Below are 22,892 nucleotides of genomic sequence, written 5' to 3' on the forward strand. Positions count from 1 at the left end.
AACTGTGTTGACCGGTTTGTTTTTCGGAGAAAAAAAATAATAAAATACTGCGATCGTGTAATGTTGGAAGTTCTCTAAAATTGGTGATAAAGCTGTTATTTTTCAATGAATAATATGCAAATGCTTTCATAATATTTCGATATGGCTGTGATTCGATCATGGGATAGGAGATTATCATTAACTTTAGCATTAGCACTGTGTATAATCTGTGATTGTGTGATTTGTTTAGGTGATGTGATTTATGCAATTAACGCAGGTGGTGAATCTCATGTTGATTCAGACGGTATACATTATCGAAGAGATCCATTACATGGTAGAATCGGAACTGCGTCTGATTACGGAAAACAATTAATTATCAGCAGAGTCCCAAGAACGGACCAAATATTATATCAGACGGAGAGATATCACCATGCAACGTTTGGTTATGAAATTCCTGTTAATCGTGACGGAGATTATGTTTTAGTGCTGAAATTTTGTGAGGTTTACTTTTCATCACCAGGGATGAAGGTATTAAAATCATCAACACCAGATTTGTAATGCATTTAAAATGCAGTCAACCTTTTTTTCAAATGTTTGTCTAATTAAAAAATACAGTCACAGGTATTTTTGCGGGCTAAAAAACAGGTAATTTTGTAGGCAAAAAATATTATTCCCAGGACAGTGTAAATAAACTATGGAAAAAACCTATTGGAATAGTGTTGCATTGAATCAAACAATAACATAACTAACAGGGTGTGTAGCGTTTTTAAAAAGTGCATAAAGGTGCTTATTTTTGATTTACGTTTTTAAAAAGCCTTATTTATCTATCTTTTAAAAAGAGATTTTTCTTTGCTGTGTCGATTTTTATTCTAAATTACAAAAAATGCATAATTTTCACAATTTTCTCTTCAATATTTATCAGAAACTAGTTATTTTATCTTGATTATGTAAAGATTTTAAATTTAATTGATTTTACGTATATAAATGAAGAACTTAAAACGATAGAAAAAAAAATATTTTTATTACTGCACAGATCCTATTAATGATTTTTTTGGAAAGTGATAAAAAATATTTTTCAGTGCTTATTTTTTGTTGAAAAATCTGGCTATGCACCCTGAATAATAAACTAAAATATTTTAGGTTTGTATTTTGCTGTAAAGCAATCTTATATATTTTGCCTTGGATATTTTATTGGGGATATTCCATATCCTTATTTGTCGACTACAATCGCCAAATAGATTTTAAACTTACGAATTACACCTTTTCAGTTGGTCCATTTCTGTGATGTTTTTTTTTTTTTTTTAGTTTCTTATGGGCCGCTGCCCGAAAGTTGTCAAGATTTGGCTATTAAGATCAGGATACGAAAATCTCTCCATTTTATTATTTAATTTATAAATTTTTGAATATAATATTTATTCAATTGTATTGTAATAGAAATAATTTTAAATCTCACTAAAACATATTTCAAGTTAACATTAAATATTTCCGAAGAAATCCATTTTTTTTATGCACCAAAAGTTTGATACCTTTCTATTTTTAAAATTAGTTAAAATATTTATTTTTTATAAGGTTGCGTATAGTAACAGGGATCTGTCTAGGCCAAATTTACTGCCATTTAGCGGTATCTTCACTAATTCAACTTTAGGAAAAACAATAGTTTCACAAAATACTTTCTTAAAATTTTATTTTTGTATCCTGTAAAAAAACGATAAATTCATATTTTTACCATATTTTTGTGTTAAATTATTAATTTTCACAAATTATGTCTAAATTTTCACAAAATAGGTACCTCTCAGAAAAACCTAGACAGATCCCTACCCTGAGTTAATGAAATCTGCCGTAGTAACCGAAATTTTCAAAACTCTGGACTAATATTTTTATAGCTTTTCATTTCCTCTTGTTAAAAATAGTCTAGTGTGTGTATTGTACCAAAAAAATTCTTGATTTTATTATTTTTTTATAAAGTGTAGTCTTTGTTATTTTGTACCACTTCAAAGCCTGCTAATGAAATATAGACATTTTTACCTTTTTCACTCACTGTAGAATACAGATTAATATTAGATAGTCACGGAAACCTCCCTTCACATTTGCCTAATTTGAGAAACATTAGTTAAATGTAGGAACAAAATGTAGTAATTTAAAAATAAATTCACAGATGCACTATTATTGAATTATTTACTGAAGCAATTATAGTCATTAAAAATTCATCACTGAACTAGACGTATTTTCACCCATTGTTTTCTAGCAAAAATAGGAAGAAAAAACAGTTTCTTATTCAGTGAGAAAGGTATTATTATAAGGTGAAAATTTCCGAACTATGAAACCAGAGTCGCCACTCCACGAAGGAAACCTGGAAAATAAAAGGAATTAAAAAATTGTCTAAAATAAGTGAGAGTTTTGAATTTTTCTTTATGAACTGAGAAAATACAGGGAATTTTTATTTTATCTTTTACAAAGTGTTGAACACTCAAAGTGCAAATTATGGATTATTTAAATATAGTTTAGCTATACTATACTACTTCATTTGCTGCATTAATATTTTTTCCTATATGTTGAACTGTTCTTTAAGTTTTTCCAACAATTAAATTTAGTAATAGGCATAATAATATAGCTCACACATTTGTACAGTTATTTTGTGTTTCCTCTTGATATATTGTGTATAATATATACAGGGAAAGCACAGGGATCTTTTTTTTCTAGATTTGAGTTGCAACTGTGGAAACAGTTAATTAAGGGATTCATATATGCCCTGTGGCAGGATTTTTTCTGGCTTTTTGTAAAATACCTTTCCAGTACTAATATCTTTCTGCTCGATACTTTTAATAATAACAAATACACCTGTTACTAATTTAAAGTAACAAAAGAGTCAACTTCAAAAAAGAAAACTTTTCAGATAAAATACTTTAAAAAAAATTTAAGTAAGTACCTAATATTATTTTTATTCTAATATTAAGGACAATATTCTCCCATTTTGTTGGGAGAAAACACACTAATTATTTCCTTTTTCGCATTTTGTATATCATCACATTAAAAAAAATCGTGAAATCTGTAGCTATAACTACTGGGGAGGGGAGTATTGACAGCGAAATCACGCAAGTTGGACTCTTCAAAAAGGGTGTGTGTTTTCATTTTAAGAATTGGTTGTTGTAATAAATTATATTGTATTACAAATATTGGATTTTAAAAACTATGTGAAAATCAATAGTAATAAATGCATTAAAAAATAGAATTCATCAGAAAAGAAAACTAAATTTTTTACTTCTTTGTTTTTCATTATTCTCAAATGAGAATCAAAAAATCATAAGCATTTTTTCCCACTCAGATGCGTGAGATAGGCATCTTTTGAATATAATTCTGAAGATAAGATAAAATGTGTCGATAATTTCCGCAGGAAAAAAAAAAATTATTTTACTTCACAAAGGAAAAATCTTTCTACAAGAAAAGTTTTTTACTTAACTTACATTTAAAAAAAAATGAAAAATGCTGAATATTATGTAGAAAGAACATAAGACATATCAGTATATAAAAAATTATATACTGATATTTCTGACTAAAATATTTAATAACTTACTTATTTGTCACTGAATAAATAGTTGTTTTTATTCAAGCTTAATGATATATTGCAGGTATTTGATGTGACACTGAATGGTGTGCATACTGTTGTGTCTGATTTAGATATCTTTGCTAAAGTGGGAAAAGGAGTTGCACATGATGAACTTATACCATTCACTGTGAAAGGAAATAAGCTTATAGTTAATGAAGAAGAGTCAGAACATGATGGAAAAATAAGAGTTGAATTCATTAAGGTGAGAATTTATGTAATTTTAAATCTCTCTGAAGGTTTAGTTTGTCTAAAGTAAGAACTCCTCTAGCTGTCTGTCCCCTGACTGTGGTGAAGAGGTATAGGGGTATGGGATCATTGTTTAGGACAGGTTTTGTCTTGGATCAACGAGATCTTTTTCTTTGATCTATTGTGTTAGCCCCAAAGTGAAGAAAAGCTGCCCTCCCTGAAATGTGCTATTCTTGTTTCCATGGCAGCAGACTTTGTGATGGGCGGAGTTTTTAACATAGACAAACTATACATACTCCAACTAATTTCTTGTTAATATGGTCTTTCATATATTGGACAAACTAAGTTCACCGTTAAATTTTTACTTTAGGAAAATTTGTCCAAAATCAGGATATTCAACAATCTTCCATGATCATACATAGTTGATATTCTAATCTTAGATTTTTTTTCTGCTGAAATCCTTCAACATTGTTCTCTATCTTCTGATCTTGATTATTGGGGATCTTTCCGTATTTTGAAAATTCTAATAATTCAGTTGATGATTTTTCTAGTCATCAATCCTTCCCCAGTGTTCAAAAATCTATTCTAATTTAAGTTTGACATCTTGTGCACTTGTCCAACTCCCTCGCACCTGTTTCTTTCTCCCTTTCATTATCTTATTCAAGCTTACTCCTCACCCCTTTCCGATTAAACCACATAACCCATGTTTATTTGTCACTTTTCTACCATCATTTTGTGCTTAGACACTGGGGAAGGTTCTTATTCTGTGGATGTTCAGGCTTTACTTTATTCCATTTGAAAATGCGACTGGGAAACTCTCAGAGAATTTGTGAATACTTTGGCACCACCCTTCAGTGCTGAGGACTAAAATGAACTGATTTTCCATTCTCCAATAAATATTTATTTTCAATTCGTTTTTCAAATTAAGTTTTCATTTGCAAATTATTTTTTCCTTTTTCTTTAAAAAATAATTTAACAATTATTTTATGTTAAAAGAAATAAATACTTTTATGACTTTTTATGAAAACATTGTTGTTTTTCATAATTATTGCAAGATCAAGTAATGATGACGCCACAATGAAAGAATAGGATTGACAGAATTTCAATTAATATTGTTGGTTCTGTGTAATGTATCTACCACTACAAATACACATTTCCAATTCACAAGTATGTAAGACATGTTAACACGATTCTATGTAAGGGAACCTTTTCATAGATGAAGATTGACATTGTCGAAAACAACTCTCCCCACATTGGTGACCTGGACGTGCATAGAACATGCCTATCTTAACAGAAACTCCTACTTCGATTTGAACATGCCTACTTTAATGGATAGTCCCCATTGAACAGTTGACTTGTGACTGTGGCATTATCCACCTCCTGACGCTGTTGCTACTCAATCTCGATCACACATTGTCGTCCTGTATACACTCGACTGCTAATGGCAGCACGAGAGCGACAACGGCTTTGAACTTAATACAGCTCTCACAATCAGCACTCAAAACTACGGTGATCTTAATGCAGCTCTCCTGGCTTCTCACTTAAACGGTAATGAATCAACTAGTGGAATCCCGTCCATCGAATTCTATCACAGATAAAATTCTGGTGGGGGATGTACTGTAGTGTAGTAACCACTACCAATAAACAATTCCAATTCACAAGTATATAAGACTCAATTCTGTGTAGGGGTACCTTTACATATATGAAGGTTGACATGGTCAATAACTACTTTCCCCACTATCTGCTTGAGTTTGTATTTTTCACCCTATTATTTTGAAATACTGGGCAAAGGTTATTTTTTAAAATATCAAATTTATAGATCTAGGACTAAGCATTGATGATGATCAAGTGTAAAATAAGTTGAAGTAAGAAGGGCTCTAAGAAAAAGAAATTCAGCAATTGGTTTAAAAAAATACACAAGGTTATTTTTTATTTATTCGCTTTTTGCTGAAAAATATATGGTTTTTTTAAAAAAAAATAATCATTGGTATGATAGGTGGGCCATTCTCATCGAAAGTAAGGCATAAATTTCTGAAAAATTCCTCTAAATTACGCTAGACTGTGTTAATTGGTCAAAAAATAAGTTCAGTCTTAAATTTTTCTATGAAATTTTTTTTAATGCTATTGTGAAACCTTAAGTTCGTAGGAAATTTGAAAATTCCTCTGGAAAATATTAAATTCTAGGGGGAAACTGCAGCTCTTTAAACCTTGAAAGTCTTCATGCTTTGAAATTCTTAAGAAATTTCTCAATTTGAATCACTTGTTTCTAATCCCGACTAAGTTTTTTTTAATTTATCATTCTGACTGATTAAAGATATAAGGGAAAAGTTTGTATAATCTCAACTGATTAATTTAGTACATTTCGCTTATTTTCTTGTTTAAGGTCATAATTTTGAAACAGATCAACAGATATTTTTAAAATTAATAAAAGAAAATATGAAGATTGTGTAAAAACAAATAAGTACTTATAAAATTTCAAAAAACTATTAACAATCAGAATTTTAGTTAAAATAATAAATTTTTAATACCTGATAAAAAAATTCTCTAATCCTTTTAATTTTATGTCATAAAAATTATTTTGTTATTATAGAAATATTAAAACACTTAAAATTCAATGCATTTCAGAGGTCTTAAAAACTTTTAAACATTTTAAAAACTTTTCAATTATGCTTATGTTCAAAAAGTGACATTAGAAAAATTTCCTAAACTTGTTCTGTTAATAAATTTATTATTCATTACTTGTTAAATATTTATTGTTCTCCATGCTACAGCTTATTTTAGTTAAATTGAAATATTATTTTTGGTGGATTTTAAAAAATTTAGATTTGAAAGGCAGACTATTAATTTTCATTTTCTTTTTTAACCTTTTTTTCCTTTTCCATTTTTGCTTTTAATTACTAAGCTACACTCATGCAGTGGTTAAAACTCGGAATTATCTATCATAGGGAAAAACTAAAGTTCTATCCTCAGTGACTGCTTGATACTATTGTAGCTTGTCTGAGAAGGAAAGGTGATTGTCACTCGAAGCTGACCACACTGCAGCCATTATTCTTTGTCACAAAATTATGTTGCTTTCACATCTATAGCTTGTTACAGCCTTAACAATTACTGGCTGTTGCAGGAATGCTTTTCTTTATTTATTTAAATGAAGAAATTGTGTGTCTCCATAGAAAGGGTTTTTCTATTGGCCTGAACTATGTATTTTCTTTTTCTTGTAAGATTCCTCCAATTGATTTTGTGATTAAAAAAAAAAAAAGGGCGCTGATAATCTAGACCAGGGATGGCGAACCAATGGCACGAGACACAATATTTTGGGCACGCCAACGATCACAATTGTTATTACACTATGAATTTTTATTACACAAATGTTATTACACTATGAAGCATATGAAACAATTAAATTAAAATTCACAAAAACGAACAAAATAAACAATTATTAATAAAAAAATTAACAATTAATGCTAATCTGCAACAACAGAAGTCACTCAGTTGTTACTTTAAGTTGTTTTAAGACATGGCAAAATGTTTTTGTTTTTTTTTCAATGTAAATAAAGAGTTTTGATTTGATAGTATTTAGTATTATTTTTCCAATAATCACGAAGTCAAAATTATTTGACGGCACGTTTTGACCTCATTGAACAATTTTTTTGGAAAAACTGGCACTTTGGTGTATAAAGGTTCGCCACCACTGATCTAGAGCATACTTGTCTGAAGTGCGGCCCAATTGCAAATCATGAAAGTATTTAAATTAATGTTTGCAATATTTTTTATATATAATCGATTCGCTTACATTTATTTTGAAATAAAAACATCTTAGAGCACAACAGTCAGGTTCTGGTCTACCCTTATTATTTTTAATATGAAAACCAGAACCTGACCGTTACGCCCATCTTAGTATGTCATGAGAATTTACGTTTCGAATTATGTGTGTGTCCACTCGACAGCGAATTTTTTTAAGAATTACAATATTTGTTTGCGGTATATTGCATTGTATTTTGATTTCCTAATTCTTGAATCAAATTCAGCTTCCGGCAGTACCTATATTTGTGAACAATTATTTTCAAGAATGAAGCATACAAAAAAAAAAGTCACACAAAGATCGCTGACAAACATCGTGAAAATGCATTAAGAATTGCAACCTTGTCTGCTGAACTCGATATCGATTTGCTTGTTCAACAAAAGCAAATTTATCCATCGAATTAACTTGAATTTTTTCCATTTTTATGAAATCAAAACTAAATTAAACGAAACTTTTACAAATTTTTAAAATAAATATGTACCTATAGTTCATATTTTCTAATATGAATTATATATCTATATATATTATGATATGATATATATATAGTCCTTATATAATATGAATATGAATTTCTAGTATCTAATTCAAATTTTAAAAAATTAATAGTAAAACTATGTTAATTTATTTTAATAAAACTACATAGAGTTAATTTTTATTTCAATTTTTTGAAAAAGTATTGTATGTGACCCAGCAAATTTTTTCTCTTTGCTATGTAGCCCTCAAACGGTCATGGTTTTGACACCCATGCTGTAGACTGTTTAGGACGGTAGATAGTCTGGTTAATAAATAATCCAGATTGGACAATTTGAAAACAGTATAGCAACAATATACTATTGCAATGTTTCTTAAATATAAAACTAGCAATTGTAGTTGTTTAAAAAATGTTACATACACACATTGTACTTCCAATGGATTTTTTTTTAAAAAAAAGCACTTTTTTGACTGACTTAAGACAATCTGAAGGTAAAGATGTATTTTCATAAATAAAAAATACAAAACATTTTTAACAAAATATATGGGGAAAAATACTTGATCCTTGAATTATCCAGTTTATTGGGCAATTAGGTTGATCAGAGTGCAGTTAATATGCACTCTACTACAAAATATTAGGCTAATTTGCTTTTTCAATTCCTTATATATATTTATATATATATTAATTTATGAACTTTTTTATTTTAGTATTAAAGTGTGTAAAGTTGCCAATCTGCAAGATTCTGTGGTCCAAAAATGGCCTAAGGGCCTTTTGTTATGCATTATTTGTGTGGAATTATTATTCAATGAATTTAAGTTCTACTCAATGAATAAATGAGTAAAAAAATTCTTTTTTTTTTCTAGGGTTACAGGGATAATCCTAAAATTAATGCTATCTTCGTTATTCGAGGAACATTGACGGGTAAGGTTTCTTTTTAGTGCACATTTCTTATATTATTGTATAAATTTCCTCAAAGACTTTTATGTTTAATAAGCTCATTGTAATCCTAATTTATCACTGTTTTTGTGAAATTTTATTTTTAAACAAATTAAATCAATTCAAAGATGTTTGTATTCCTGTTGTACAGAGATGATTCTGACCGCGATCCAGAAGTTTCAAGAAATTATCGATCACATTTATGCATAAAAATTCTTGTATATTTTATTTAAAAATATTAGAACTAGAATTTATACTTGGCATCTCTTTCATTTCTAAATATTTTTTTTCGTAGAATAATAAATGTGATTAGAGGTAAAAGTAAACATATACATAATCATTCATTTAAATTATGCTGCATATAATTTATTTAGAATTTCATGTTTTGAAAATGTCATTGACATAAATTTATAATGATATTAATTTTTTGAAATGTGTCGTTAATGGCTTTACTCAAGAAATTTTCAGGATTTTTGAGTTGGGCTCACAATCATGCCAGATTTTTCACTGGGAATCCAAGGTTTTCTTAATTCTCCTTTTGGGTTTTAAAACTAGGAATAGTGCACGTAATATTGCTCCTAATTTGAGGAATTTTGCAGATCTCAAGACTGTTGATTCTTTGACTTCTCCGATTCAGAAACATATCCCGATGAATTTTTTACAGAGCTTCATAAATATAAATTCTTAAATTTTGCACATTCTTGTTAACGATGTGCTTAATCCCTCGCTTAGCCTTTTATCCTTAAATCCTTTTTTTTTCTACGTGACTCTCATTTCTCGTGCTTTATAGAATTTTTATTTATTTATTGTTAAATGCAGTATATAACTACAAGTTAATATTTAATGCTTTGCATAATGTTTCTGAAATGCTCTGTGACAGTAAAAAGTTTGAGAACTGCTGACATAGTACAAAAAGAGTTGCTGATTGTTGCGATGAAAATATTTATTGTTAAACTTCTCTACCTGAGTTATTTATTTATCACCCTGTATTAGTTTAAATTCAAACTATTCTTTGTGCTGCCTAACATTTTCAAAAATTGCTTAAAGGTACTAATAAAGGTTTTGTAAAAGCCCTTACAGGTGCTTTTTTATTGGGTATTTTTAAAAAGTTTCCCTTTTCAAAAATGAGAATCATTTCTTTGTCGATTTTTGCCATGCATTATGCAAAAGCGCGCTTTTCACATTGTTCAGTTCAACGCTATAACAATTCATTCAACCACAATCCATTTTGGCTTACATTCCGTCCATGGCGTGTGAAACCGAAAATCTTTTTGCATGTGTGGTTAAGTACTTTAGATTCTGCAGGTGCTGGTTTGAGCTGGGTTTGGTGAGATCATTGTACCTGCATGGTGCAACTTTGCTACATTTTGCATGATATTCTCGATTTCAGGCTTCATTTTCCATCCTCTGACATTGAACGAAAAATCTCTTGATCATTTTGTAATAGTTAATATAATCAAGAAAATAGTTCTTTGTCAGAAACTAGTTATTTTATCATGATCATGTAAAGTCTTTGAAAATTATTAATGTGTATAGCGCTTAAAAATATTTTTAGGGCTTAAAAAGTACTTAAAAGGTGCTTATTTTTTGTTGGAAGATTTGGCTGTGCGCTCTGTTCTTATAATTCTTATCTTAACATTTGTGCTGGTTATTTGTAGTTTCTTCTATTTTCTCTGGTGTTTTGGAAGGGAAAAAAATGTATTAAGTGTAAATCTATACTTTTGACTGCTATAATGGAGACACGTGTATACAATGGTGGTGATTCTCCAATTTTGCTGATACTTCTTTATTATTTGTTGTAATCAGGGATCTGTCCAGACATTTTGTAAAAGGTCCTGTTTTTGTAAAATTGTGAAAAAATTACTCATAGTTTGCGAATATAAAATAAACGTTGAGTCACATTCTTTCAATCCTGATTTTGTGAATTTGTGCAAATAGGGTCCTGTTATTGCAAAAAACTTTTTCAAGGAGTTTTTAAAGTGTAAATAAATACGAAGATAATGCTCAAATGTGTACAATTATAATTTTTAAAAAAATTTAATTTTCAAAAATAAACAGCAATTGCTGCAACTAAATTAGAGATGCAACATACAAATATTTGGCATTTAGCCTATACTGCTGAATGGGGAGTATTCATTTCAGACAAATAAAGGAAGAAGCGTCTGCCGAAGTCAAAACTTAGTTCGTTTACATCTGTCTTTCTTCCCCCCGGGAAGGATTTATTCAATTAACAAAACAATAATGAAGATAAACAAATTTGTGAGGGGTCCGTCCGATTAAAAGATAAATTATTTTGTGAAGGTTCCGTGTTTATGAAAAGATATTTTGTGAAGGGTCCGTTTTTATGAAAAGATGTTTTGTGACAACAAAGCCAAATTTCTTCTAAACAGACCCCTGGTAATACAAATAAAAAGTGTGCACACAAAAAAAAAAGTTAAAAAAGAAAATATCAAGCAGATATTGTAATCATGATTTATGCAAGGTAGAAGAAAGTCAGTGTTTATTTAGTTATATGCATGCTACTCTCAAAGAGAAAAGTCACTGTAGCGCAAAGATTAGCAATACTTTGTATGAATGTAGTTCTATTAATATTTCTCTTATGTCCATAATGTGCATGCATTTATATATATATATACTTTTTTTGTCAGGAATAATAAAAAATATTAAATAGTTAACTGCTGTGTGCAGATACTTTATCTTACTGTGGAATACTCCTTTTTAGATGTTCCAGAGTTGCCTTCAACAGCCCCAGAAGAAAAGGAAGAAGAAGAAGAGGATGTACGACAAGAAAAAAAATCCTCCCCCGTTCGTCATCCATCTGGTCCTAGAAGTCCGAATCCCTACGACACGGAGGACTCTAGTACAATGTTACCTATAATCATTGCCATTGGTGCCTTTCTGCCACTATTATTTTGCCTGTGCCGGTTATGATTTGCTTTTTTAGGAAACAAATTTCTCAGTATTTTGTGTGCCATTACCTCATCTTTGTACACAATGCCATTACATATTTGTACAACAATTCTTAGTACAAAACTCTGTTAAGTAATAGCTTTTAAGTTAAGCTCAGTGATGGCTGTTACTTTAAATCAAAATTTAGACTTCTGATATTTCCTAATTAATTTACTTGATTTTATCCTCTGACTGTTAAGTGTAGAATAATAGGATCTCCATAGTAGGGGTGCACAACCTTTTTGGGAAAGCTTTTAGCAGCAACAATGATTTTATTTTTATATTGATTAATAATTACTTGATTATTTCTGGATATGATAATGGGTCAGGGAGTTTTATTTTAGAAACTCTCGAACTAAAAAAAACTCTAGGAAATTCCTGCATCATATCTGGAAAATAACCAGTCTTAGAATTGCCAGTGACAGTAATCTGTTATTGGGATTCAAGTTAAATAATTCTGACATCTATTACAATCATTTCATGAAATTCCACTTTTTAGTAATGCTTTTCCCTGTTTCCATTCTCACTCTATTTTATGTTTTTGCTCGCACAGTCTAATATTTGACATTATAAATGAAAAAAAATCAAAGTTTTCTGAAGAAAAATTATAGAGTATAGATAAAATATGGTATGGATTTTCATTTCTGTAAAAGTCAGGAAAAAAAATTTTCTAAAATTGAGTGGGAACCCTGTAATAACTTAATAGTAAAAAATATCAAAGCTATGCATAATATTTTTGTATTAAAAACATTTTAAGCATTTCACGCTTAGTCTTCTATGTGAAATTTTTTTTTTTTTATTATGGTAGGGTTTTAATTTTTTATGGGGAAAAATTAACTAAATAACTAGGAACCCACTCCTTGGCTATCCAAAGGCTGCGGCTTCCCTCCCCTACTATGTAGAACATAATTATAGAATATGCAATACCTGAAATAATGTCATGAATACTGATGATTTACGTCTCGTGATTAGAAAACTACTGTGTCAATTTGCAGGATTAATTAGAAAGCAAACGGGGGGAATTCATATACAGTGAACTTTCACTACTACAATATCTAATATTATAATTATGTTTCCTGACAAACTTGCTTAATGTTATCCACCTATCAATATTGGGATATTCTCTGAAGCAATAAACCTTTGTAAAATGATTTTTTTTTTCCCCTTCAAATTTCAACCTTATTTTCCTTATTTATTATATGTTTTCAAATAATGTAAAAAATCTTTTTGCCATTTTTTTTCTAGTTTTTTCTAACTAGAGAAGTCTTGATGCTGATTATGTACTTATCTTATTTCTTTTCCCCACAACCTTTGTATTCCGATTTCAATACTCCATCTTGATGTGTACATAGACCACCCCAAGACCTTCCATTCTTAGAAATGGCTTCTTTATCTCTTAATAAGTCACAGGTGTAACATTTCTATCTGATTTCATATTTAACCATGATTACCACTCAGCAAATTAATTTTTATATAGTATAGTTAATACCTATATAACATTAAAATTGGAAGAAAAAAAATCTTATTGTGTCCCCAAAGTATGTAGGCTCTAGATATAACAATACATTTATTGGGTCCCCAAAATATTGTTGCAGCGAGGTTTTACTGTATAAGTTAAATTAAGGTCATTGGTTACCACATTCTGTTATATTTGAAACAATAGTTTTCTTGATCAAAAAGGATAGATTCAATTATTTGACATTGTTTTATGTTTACTCCGTAATTATCTTTTACCTACATTTAATAGCCATTGTTGAATTAAAATACCAAGGAAATTGTTTTATTAATTGATTATTTTCTGTTTCAGATTTCAAAATTTGTATTGTGTTGAGTGTACAAAGTGACTTAAACGGTATTAAAATTATTTATAAATTCAGGGATGTCAACTATTTTTGCCCCTTAATATGATTCAACTATTTTAAGTGAGCCTTGTTTTTTTATACTTTTTAGCTGTGTGTATATTATTATTAGTTTTGTTCAAAGCAATGTTTATTGATATTTCATTAGCATGTTAAATGTCTATTGTGATAATAACAAGCAATAATAGTAGACAGATACTTTCTAGATGTTACATTACAGTTATGTAACAGATTTCATTATGTGACACAAATGGACCAATTAGATATTTTATTTTATACTTGAAAGCTATGGAGGATTATCGTTAATAATGGGTGGTGTTTTCTACACTAGGGTGCGCTGCAATCTCTTTACTGCTTATAATTCCCTGTTACTATTTCCGGTGTATTTTGAAGCCATTTGGCTCACAACGTGATCATTGTATTTTGAGACTTCCTTGAGTAGTATTTCTTGTATACATGTATTTTTTGCCTGATTTATTATTTGTGTTTAAAAAAGAGAGAATCGTCATTTGAAGATTTGTCATTTCAAGACATAAGAATAGTCATTTGGGAAAAAAGAATTGTTATAAAGCATTTCTTACTTTCTCAACTATATATCTACTTGGAAACTTAATCCCGAATGATAATTTGTAAAATAAACTTAATCTTGATGCTTGAACAATATGCTAACACTGGCATATGATGTTGCATCATGGTGCGTAGTGTTTTTAAAAATCTCTTAAAGGTCCTTATTTTCGATTTTTCTTTATTTAAAAGCCCTTAAAGGTGCTTTTTTCATTGGGTGGTTCTAAAAAGTGCTTTACTTTCCCTTTTCGGAAATGAGATTTTTTTCTTGGCCATGTCGATTTTCGCCGCGTATTATGCAAAAGTGTGCTTTTCACTTTGTTCTATTCAATGTTTTCACAATTCATTCCACCACAACCCATTTCGGCTTACGGTCTGTCCATAGCGCATGAAAGCACCAATCCTTTTGCATGTTTGGTAAAATACTTGCAGGTCAGCTGGTTTCGGTGAGATTATTGCACTCTCATGTGCAACTCTGCTGCATTTTGTAAGATATTCTCAATTCCAGACTTACTTTTCCACCATCTGATATCAAACCAAAAAATCTCTTGATCATTTTATGATGGCTAATATAATCAAGAAAAGAGTACTTTGTCAAAAACTAGTTAATTTATCTTGATCATTTAAAGTCTTAGAAAATTATTTTGTTTATGTATATGTATGGTTATGTAGTGCTTAAAAATATTTTTGAGGGCTTAAAAAGTTCTTATTTTTGTTGAAAGATTTGGCCCTGTGTATGGCTTGCAACAGGAATGAACAATAATAAACAAGTAAAAAGAGGCCAAATCAGAACTGCCAAAAAAGCGAGTTCTTTCTAAATCTTGCAACCATGTCACCTTTTTTAACACTACATTTGTAAATAACTAAAATAAATTTTCACTTCAGGCTCACCAGAATTGCTTATCTTACGAAATACAGCAGATTCGAACTCAGAAATTACATTATTTATTACTTTTATTAAAAACAAAATTATCAGTTTGAAAACGTCGCCCATCAGAGTAGGGCAGCTGTATGCTTTTTAACCCGAAGTAGAACAGCTCACGATTGTTGTTTTTTACATTTATATTAAAAACACCATCCATATAAAATAATCAATCAATGAAGATTGAGATTTATTTTATTGTTTGAAGGAAATAAAACTTGTTAAGTATAAAAAAGATATTTCATTTTGCACATTGTAATAACTAACATTACTATAATTATCTTCTTGCACTGGGAAAATTATTCTGCAGGTGCAGAAAATTTTTATATCAAGTTGACATCCCTATTACAAAAAATTATCGTAAAGAACTATTTTGTTTAAAATTTATTTCTTTTGTTGAATTGTAAAACTTATTTATTTCTGTAATTTGTGTAACATTATAAATGCTCATAAAATTAAGTACTGTCGTGTAGAAAATTCATAAACTTTTTCTAATTATATCCTGTTAAAATAATTAATTTTTTAAAAAAGACATATTGACTTTATAATTAAAATTAACTTCTACATTACTTGTAACATTTTTCACCTTAACCACTTTAGGCAAACTTCAAATAATAATGATAGTGTTGCTGCAATCATAAATTGTTCATTATTATGAATTTAAATTTTATTTTAAATTTAAATAAAAATAGATGTGAAAATGCATTTATTAATAAGTATAGAATTGTAAAAAAAAATTATATATTGCTCTGTTTTCTGTTCTTGTGGAGAAGGTGTTTTAACTAGTTATTTTCACATAAAATGGAAGCACATAAAAGAGTTAATTTTTGTAACTATTATGAAAATATATTGCTTAATTCATAGTATTTGCAAAAATCAATCGCTTCTATTGTTATCGCATTCTAATAGATAACGTAAATATTCAACTAAACCTTATTTTTATTTGTGCAAATATTTTGATGATACTTCAGTGTAACAAAACTGGAGGAAAAAAAAGTGTAGTTATTTTTGTTATTAGAATTTTTTTTTAAAAATTACAGACTGTTTGATTTAAACTTGTTGTTATGTGTGTTATTTTACTTTATGTTCGGTTATCAAATTATGAGATTTATCCATTTTAATTTGTTGTTTATTTGAATCTGTTATTCTTTTTAATATTTGCTCATGGTAAACCTTTTATTTATAATTCAGTTTGAATAGAAAAGCTCATAAGGGTTTGATTTAAAAGGTTACACGGATTTCACATGTTCCCAAGAAACACTTGATTATTAATTTTTTATCATATGTTATTCTGGTGTCAAGAATATATTCCAAAATCAATCAGAATCACTGTCTTATTTAAATTTTGCTCACTTCTTCTTCATACATTTAAATAAGGTTTTCTTTTTTGATTCAAGACATCAAAATAACTTATTATCAGTATACTACTTGCCCTTATACTATATCCTATGGAATAACTTATTTCCACTATATCCTATGGAATTCTTAGAAATTTATATAAATTAATACATTATTGGCAAACAAATTTTCACAGAAGTCACTTTTTTACGGAGGTAAAATTCATTAAGTCCATAAAGAAAAAAAATCGGCACTAGTTGATTTTGTAAGACCTGATGTCCTGCGTTACTTTTTGTGGAAAATTCTTTTTGATAAAAAAATTATGAATTAAGAGAAGGCTATATCACGGAGGAAACTTTTCTTTGCAAATTCTAATTTACTTCCATAGTAAAGAAAACATAGTGCGTAGCACTTTTAAAAAGTGCTTAATTTTCCCGTTTCGAAAATAAGAATTTTTTTTTTCTTTACCATGTCGATTTTCGCTGTGTATTATGCAAAAGTGTGGTTTTCACATTATTCTATTCAACGCTTTCACAATTCATTCCACCAACATCCATTTCGGCTTAACCTCGGTTCTCCTTAACGTATGGTAGCGCTACTCATGTTACATATTTGATGAAATACTTGGGAGTCCGCACGTGCGTCTACTGAGGTGGGTTCGATAAGATTATTGCACTTTTATGTGCAACTTTGCTGCATTTTGCAAAATATTCTCAATTTCAGTCTTCATTTTCCACCCTCTGAAATCGAGCCCCAAAAGTCTCGATCTTTTTATGGTGGATAATATATTCAAGAAAAAGAGTTCTTTGTCAAAAACTAGTTATTTTATCATGATCATGTAAAGTTTTAGAAAATTATTTTGCTAATTTATATAGTGCTTAAATATATTTTTTAAGTGCTAAAAAGGTGCTTTTTTTTTGGTTGTAATATTTGGCTACGCACCCGTAGGGAAATAAGTTTAGGCAAACATAGAATAAGCCTTACGTTTGAATTGGTGGAGAGAAAAAAAAATTAAAATATCATAATGCAAAGTGTAATCCTGATTTTGTTTTTATTTTTAAATTTTGTTTTCAGTATTTGAATGACTTACTCTAGGTTTGTCTGGATTCATTTCTTCTATATTTTAAATTACTTTTGAAGATGAGAATTTGTGATAGAAAGCTTCTCTCTTAGTACAGCATCCTCTTTTGCCATTTTGTCTGCTCCAAATTTTGCTTCTATAGCATAGAGGGCCAAGGCCCACCATGCCCATCTATGTAAGAAACATTATGTCTGTATATCTATGTAAGAAATATTATTCTTTTATTACATACTTTTGTATTATTTTTTTTTTATACTCACCTCACTAGATGAAGTACTTTTGTCTATGAATATAATTGCACTTTTGAAAACACTTTTTGTAGAATGAATAAATTTTTCTTATTATAAGTACAGTCAGTTTTTAAGTAATTATTTTTATCCAGTTTCCACTCTTAAATGATGTTATATCATGATGAAAGTAAAATATATTGATCATTTTGCTTTCATCCTATTTCAAAGTGTGAGCGATCATTTGAAAGAATAATGGTGCTAAAATTCTGTTTACCCTAGGCTTTCTCTCACCAAGTTTGGTGCTTAAAGCATTATACCATCAATTATAGTAAAATTCAGTTGTTTCCAAACTTAAGGTACCCCTTGTCATATGTTTTTCCTTGTGGTACCCCCCCCACCCCAGTTAACTTAGAATTTTCATATGAACACTTTTATTTTGTTATCATTTTGCATCATATGTAAAAAACAAAATTATTTTTTTAATTTGAACTTAGAGGAATGATATTGTGTTTTTAGACTTAAATATTAAAAATAAGAAACAGTAACTCCAAAACTGCTATTTGAATTTACTGTATCAAACTCTAAACATGAACGTCATCGAATTCGCTTATTCGAACACAATGAAAATTTGTTTGTTATTGTAATAATAAGTTGGACCTTTTTTTTCGTGATATTTTAAAAACTTGTTTATGTGAACTTTTTAATACTCAGTTCTTCATCTGTAAACAGAATAATCTAGTCAAACTGGTGAAATAAAATAAATGTATTTAAATTACTATAAAATTACATTATATTTCAGTATTTTTTTTTCCATTGTTTTATTAGTAAAGTGCTTTATTCCAATGATCAGTATTATGAGTGATGTTTTCAGATTTGTCTTTCATATTAATTCATTCCATATGTTAACATAATGGCAGAACACATTGGCAAAACAGAAACCAACAAGGCCAACAAGAAATTTGAAAAATATATTTCAACAAATTTATATAATGAAATTTAGATGATATGTTATTAGCCGGTGAAGAATGTTAGGAAAATAAAATGATGTAAGAAATTTATTATTTCTTTAGAGCCCCATTGATATGAAGCAATAGAATATCTGCTTAGATAATCAAAATTTTTCCCTTTCTTTTATTTATTGTTATAAAATTCATGCAATTTGTCTGTTTTCCCTTTCTCATAGCTTGCCTTCTATATCATCGCAGAAGGAGGTTTTTTCTATTCCTACTATAATTTTAAACCATTAATAAAATACATTTTATTCATTCAAGTTCAAATATACATTTTTTGAAACTTGTAGTGAATGATACTTGATGTTAATACAGTTTTTTTTCAATTCGTTCATTAACTAAGGATTAATTCGTTCATTAAATAAAGATGAGCGAAAAACGAAATAGAATTTGCTAATGGGTTAAGCGTTATTCATTGTTTTAAATTTTAATGTCAGTTTTTCACATATTTCGAAGATAACATCAGCAATAGTTTCTAACTTATAGCTCTTATTGAACAAAAAAGCAGTTTATTGCACACATTTAAATATTTTGTCTTCTATCTCTGTGTCAGATAAATTCAATAAAGATCATTACGTGGTAGCAGGTGTGGTCCACGTCATCCAATTTATACTTTTATAGTTATCTGATACCACGCACCTTTTTTTCCTCCAAGTCCTACAATTAGTTCACCCTCTCCCGATATATATATATTTATATATCTTGTTCAAATTTTCTTTCGTTAATAAAATACTTTTTATTTATGCATTCAAGTTCAAGTACATTTTTTTAAAGGTTGTTCTGAATGACATTTCATGTTAATACACTTTTTTCAAATATTAATTCATTCATTAAATTTAATGAATTAATTTTAGTTTTACATGGGAGAAAAAATTGTAATTATTTAATAAAAAGTAAATGAAATAAAAATTTTCGTTTTTAATTAACCGTTTCAATTGTCTTTGATTCTTTTATATATATATATATATATATATATGAATATTTGCTTGTTTTCATATTTGACTACTTTAATTCTGGCATCTGCTAGCTAATCCTATCCTTAAGTTGTAACTTTTGATTGTTAGGTCTTTATTTCATTATTATATTATTTATTTTGAACCCAAAAAGATTTTTTAGTGTTTTAAAACTATAGTGTATAAATAACTGGGGAAAAAAAAAGATTCTTTATTTAAATTAAATATAGTGTGAGCCCTAGAAAGAAAAAACTTTGAGCGTACTATAATTCTTAAATTTTCTTGTAAAACTTTTGTTTCTTTTTCGCTACATCTTCTTATGAGCCGAAAAAAAATTATTTTAGTATTAAATTAAGTAATACATCTTTTGTAATCTATGAAACAAGCATTGTTTATTAAAAAAGAAAAAGAAGAAGGCTGACAGTCTTCATTAGATTTTCATGAGGATGCAAGTATCCCTTCTACTCAAATTCTAAAGTTTTTGTAAATTTCGGGAGAAATTTTCTCCCCTGTATATTGCAATCTATTCCAATTAACGTGTTTTTAATTTTATACTTGTATGCTTTCATTTCCATAACCAATATCAGCCTATTGTGTCATAAAGCTGCCGCTTCATTCTTAGGTTATATATAGTTTGTCCATGTAAAGAACTCCCCTAGCCACTTGTCTGGTGCAATGGCGGTGACTGGTTACGAGGTTTAACTATTTCAAGTAGGGGTGTTGAGTCACTATTTACGATATGTTTTGACTGGGTTCGGTGACAGGAAGCAAATCGGGGGTGAAAGAAAACCCCTTATTCAAATGCACTATTTCTCGTTTCCATAGCAGCAGACGACCTTAGACTTTGTGGTAAGGGGAGTTCTGTCTATAGATAAACTGTAAATAGTGTTTGTGAATTCATGTTTAAACAATTAGACCCAAATGATCTTGAATTTAAACACTAGCTTTTTCTGACACCATATTGTAATAAAAATATAAATTTGTTCATTTCAGGTTATTTGAGTTTTTAATTTAACATGATTCAAATTGCAAGCGTTCTGCTTTTTTTTCGTTAATTATTAATCTTATTTATTTTAGTTTTAAAAAATATTGCGCTTTAACTTCTATTTGCCTTGTTTAAATGCTGCTTGCTATCCCATATTTTAAAATTTTTCAATCATTACAACTATTAATACAACAACTATTATTTATTTTTTTAGATTCATAAAAAATTTTGCTTCAGTCAAAAATAAATTTAAAAAAGGGTTTCACAACAAAAAACCACAAAAATATTTTTTCAACCTCAAATTATTGATATTTTATGCAAGTTGTTTTTCACATCTAAGTAAAATGTGATTCACTTTAGTTTTTAAGTGAGGGAAGTAGACTTAGAATTTAAAATAGTTTTTAAAGTGAAAACTTTTTAACCTGAAACTAGGTATAGAGATATAATATTAGCTCTCTAATGAAATCACTTTGTTCACATTTCTCCAATTTGCATAAGCAAATATTGTTTGTACATTAATTCTTCTCATCTATAAATTCTGCCTTATGGAACGGTAATAAACTAAATTCAACTTCTTTAGGTGAGAAAAATATTGTGTTTGAATTTTTCCACCTGTGGTTATTTTTATTAGGACTGGTACTCTTTTGTAATTGTATGTTCATATTTAAAAATCTATTTCAATGGACATAAATTATTTTATTTTCTAAGTTGTGATTAAAATTTCCATAACTAAGTATTTTAATTTTTTCTGCCCAAGGTTCATGATAACAATGCTTGAATACGTCATCTGGGGAGAAGACGTATTCAATGTCTCTCGGTTGTATAAGAAAGTACTATGATATTTTCCCCTTTCTTAATATTTTTCGTCCCGCAGTGGACTGATCGTTAAGACACGGTTCCCAGCAGATCACCGAAGTCAAGCATCACTGGCTACGGTCAGTGTGCGGGTGGGTGACCACTTGGATCAGTCTGCGTAGGGACCGAGGGTGTGCGGTATTGGTCCTCGTTAAACTGTGCTACCGTAAAGTGCTCGACTTCGCGCGCAGGTCGTCGGGCTACCGAAGCGGGGGTGCCATCCCCTCCGCAGAGGATCAAAATTGTGATGGCATGTCTTCGGATCATCCTCCGGGATGTTTCCCAGACCGTCGCCAATAGCCCATTGTGCAGTTCTAGTGCGACGTAAATTAACTACTACAACTACTACTACTTAATATTTTTCGTATTTAATTGTCCATAATGTTTTTTTTTTTTTTTAAATTTCTACAATGTTTTCTTTTAGAACTTTGTTCGATGTAGTTTCCTAACTTAGAGGTTTTTAATGTATTTGAAAATCTTGTGAAAAACTAACGTACTTCCTTCTCCAGTGATTTTCCACACGCTAATGGTGAAAGAATGTAAAGTGTTGCCATAGGTTTACATACTTCAAATCGTCGTGTTTTACATATTTCCTATCGTCCTGTTTACATACTTCACATTGTCATGTTTACATACTTCCTATCGTCATGTTTACATACTTCAAATCGTTATATTTACATACTTCCTACCATCATGTTTACAAACATCCTATCGTCATGATTACATACTTCAAATCGTCATGAATGCAAACATTACAATAGGAAGTATGTAAACATGACGATTTGAAGTATGTAAACAAGACGATAGGAAAAATGTAACTCTACTTAAATGTTCAAACGTGCTGGTCAGCAAAAGCTAACGTTGTTAGTCTGTAAGCTTAGGGAAAAATTGGTTATTTAAAATAAATAGGTAAAACATGATAAATCAGGAAACTGGACAAAAACAGTAAAACACAATCAAAAATCTGAAGATCTATAATCTGTAAATGATAAACAGTGTTTTTGAATGTAATGAAATAAAATTCGTTCACTAGGTCAATATAAATATTTGATAAAAAGTCGGAAACTCAAAACAGGACCAGCTCGGGGCCCCGGGTGCGCCGTACCCGTCATACAAGAGTGTGCCCCTGGGGGGCCTACTGTTTCGAAAACAAAATATTTAGGCTTGATT

At 29.4% G+C, this 22,892-nt stretch overlaps 2 protein-coding genes across 2 annotated transcripts in view; one reads left to right on the plus strand and one right to left on the minus strand.

Moving 5' to 3' along the window:
• LOC107447301 (malectin-B) lies at nucleotides 1-18,765 on the plus strand. Its single transcript, XM_016062175.3, has 4 exons — nucleotides 1-507; nucleotides 3,606-3,785; nucleotides 8,904-8,961; nucleotides 11,699-18,765. The coding sequence occupies exons 1-4, from the start codon at nucleotides 142-144 to the stop codon at nucleotides 11,905-11,907; spliced, it is 813 nt and encodes a 270-aa protein (XP_015917661.1). The 5' UTR covers nucleotides 1-141; the 3' UTR covers nucleotides 11,908-18,765.
• The window catches only part of LOC122272569 (uncharacterized), a 568,266-nt gene that overhangs the window by 251,604 nt on the left and 293,770 nt on the right, over nucleotides 1-22,892 (minus strand). The gene's annotated exons all lie outside the window — the stretch shown is intronic.

This window comes from Parasteatoda tepidariorum, chromosome 9 (genome assembly GCF_043381705.1).
Source record: "Parasteatoda tepidariorum isolate YZ-2023 chromosome 9, CAS_Ptep_4.0, whole genome shotgun sequence".
Taxonomy (NCBI): Eukaryota; Metazoa; Arthropoda; class Arachnida; order Araneae; family Theridiidae; genus Parasteatoda; species Parasteatoda tepidariorum.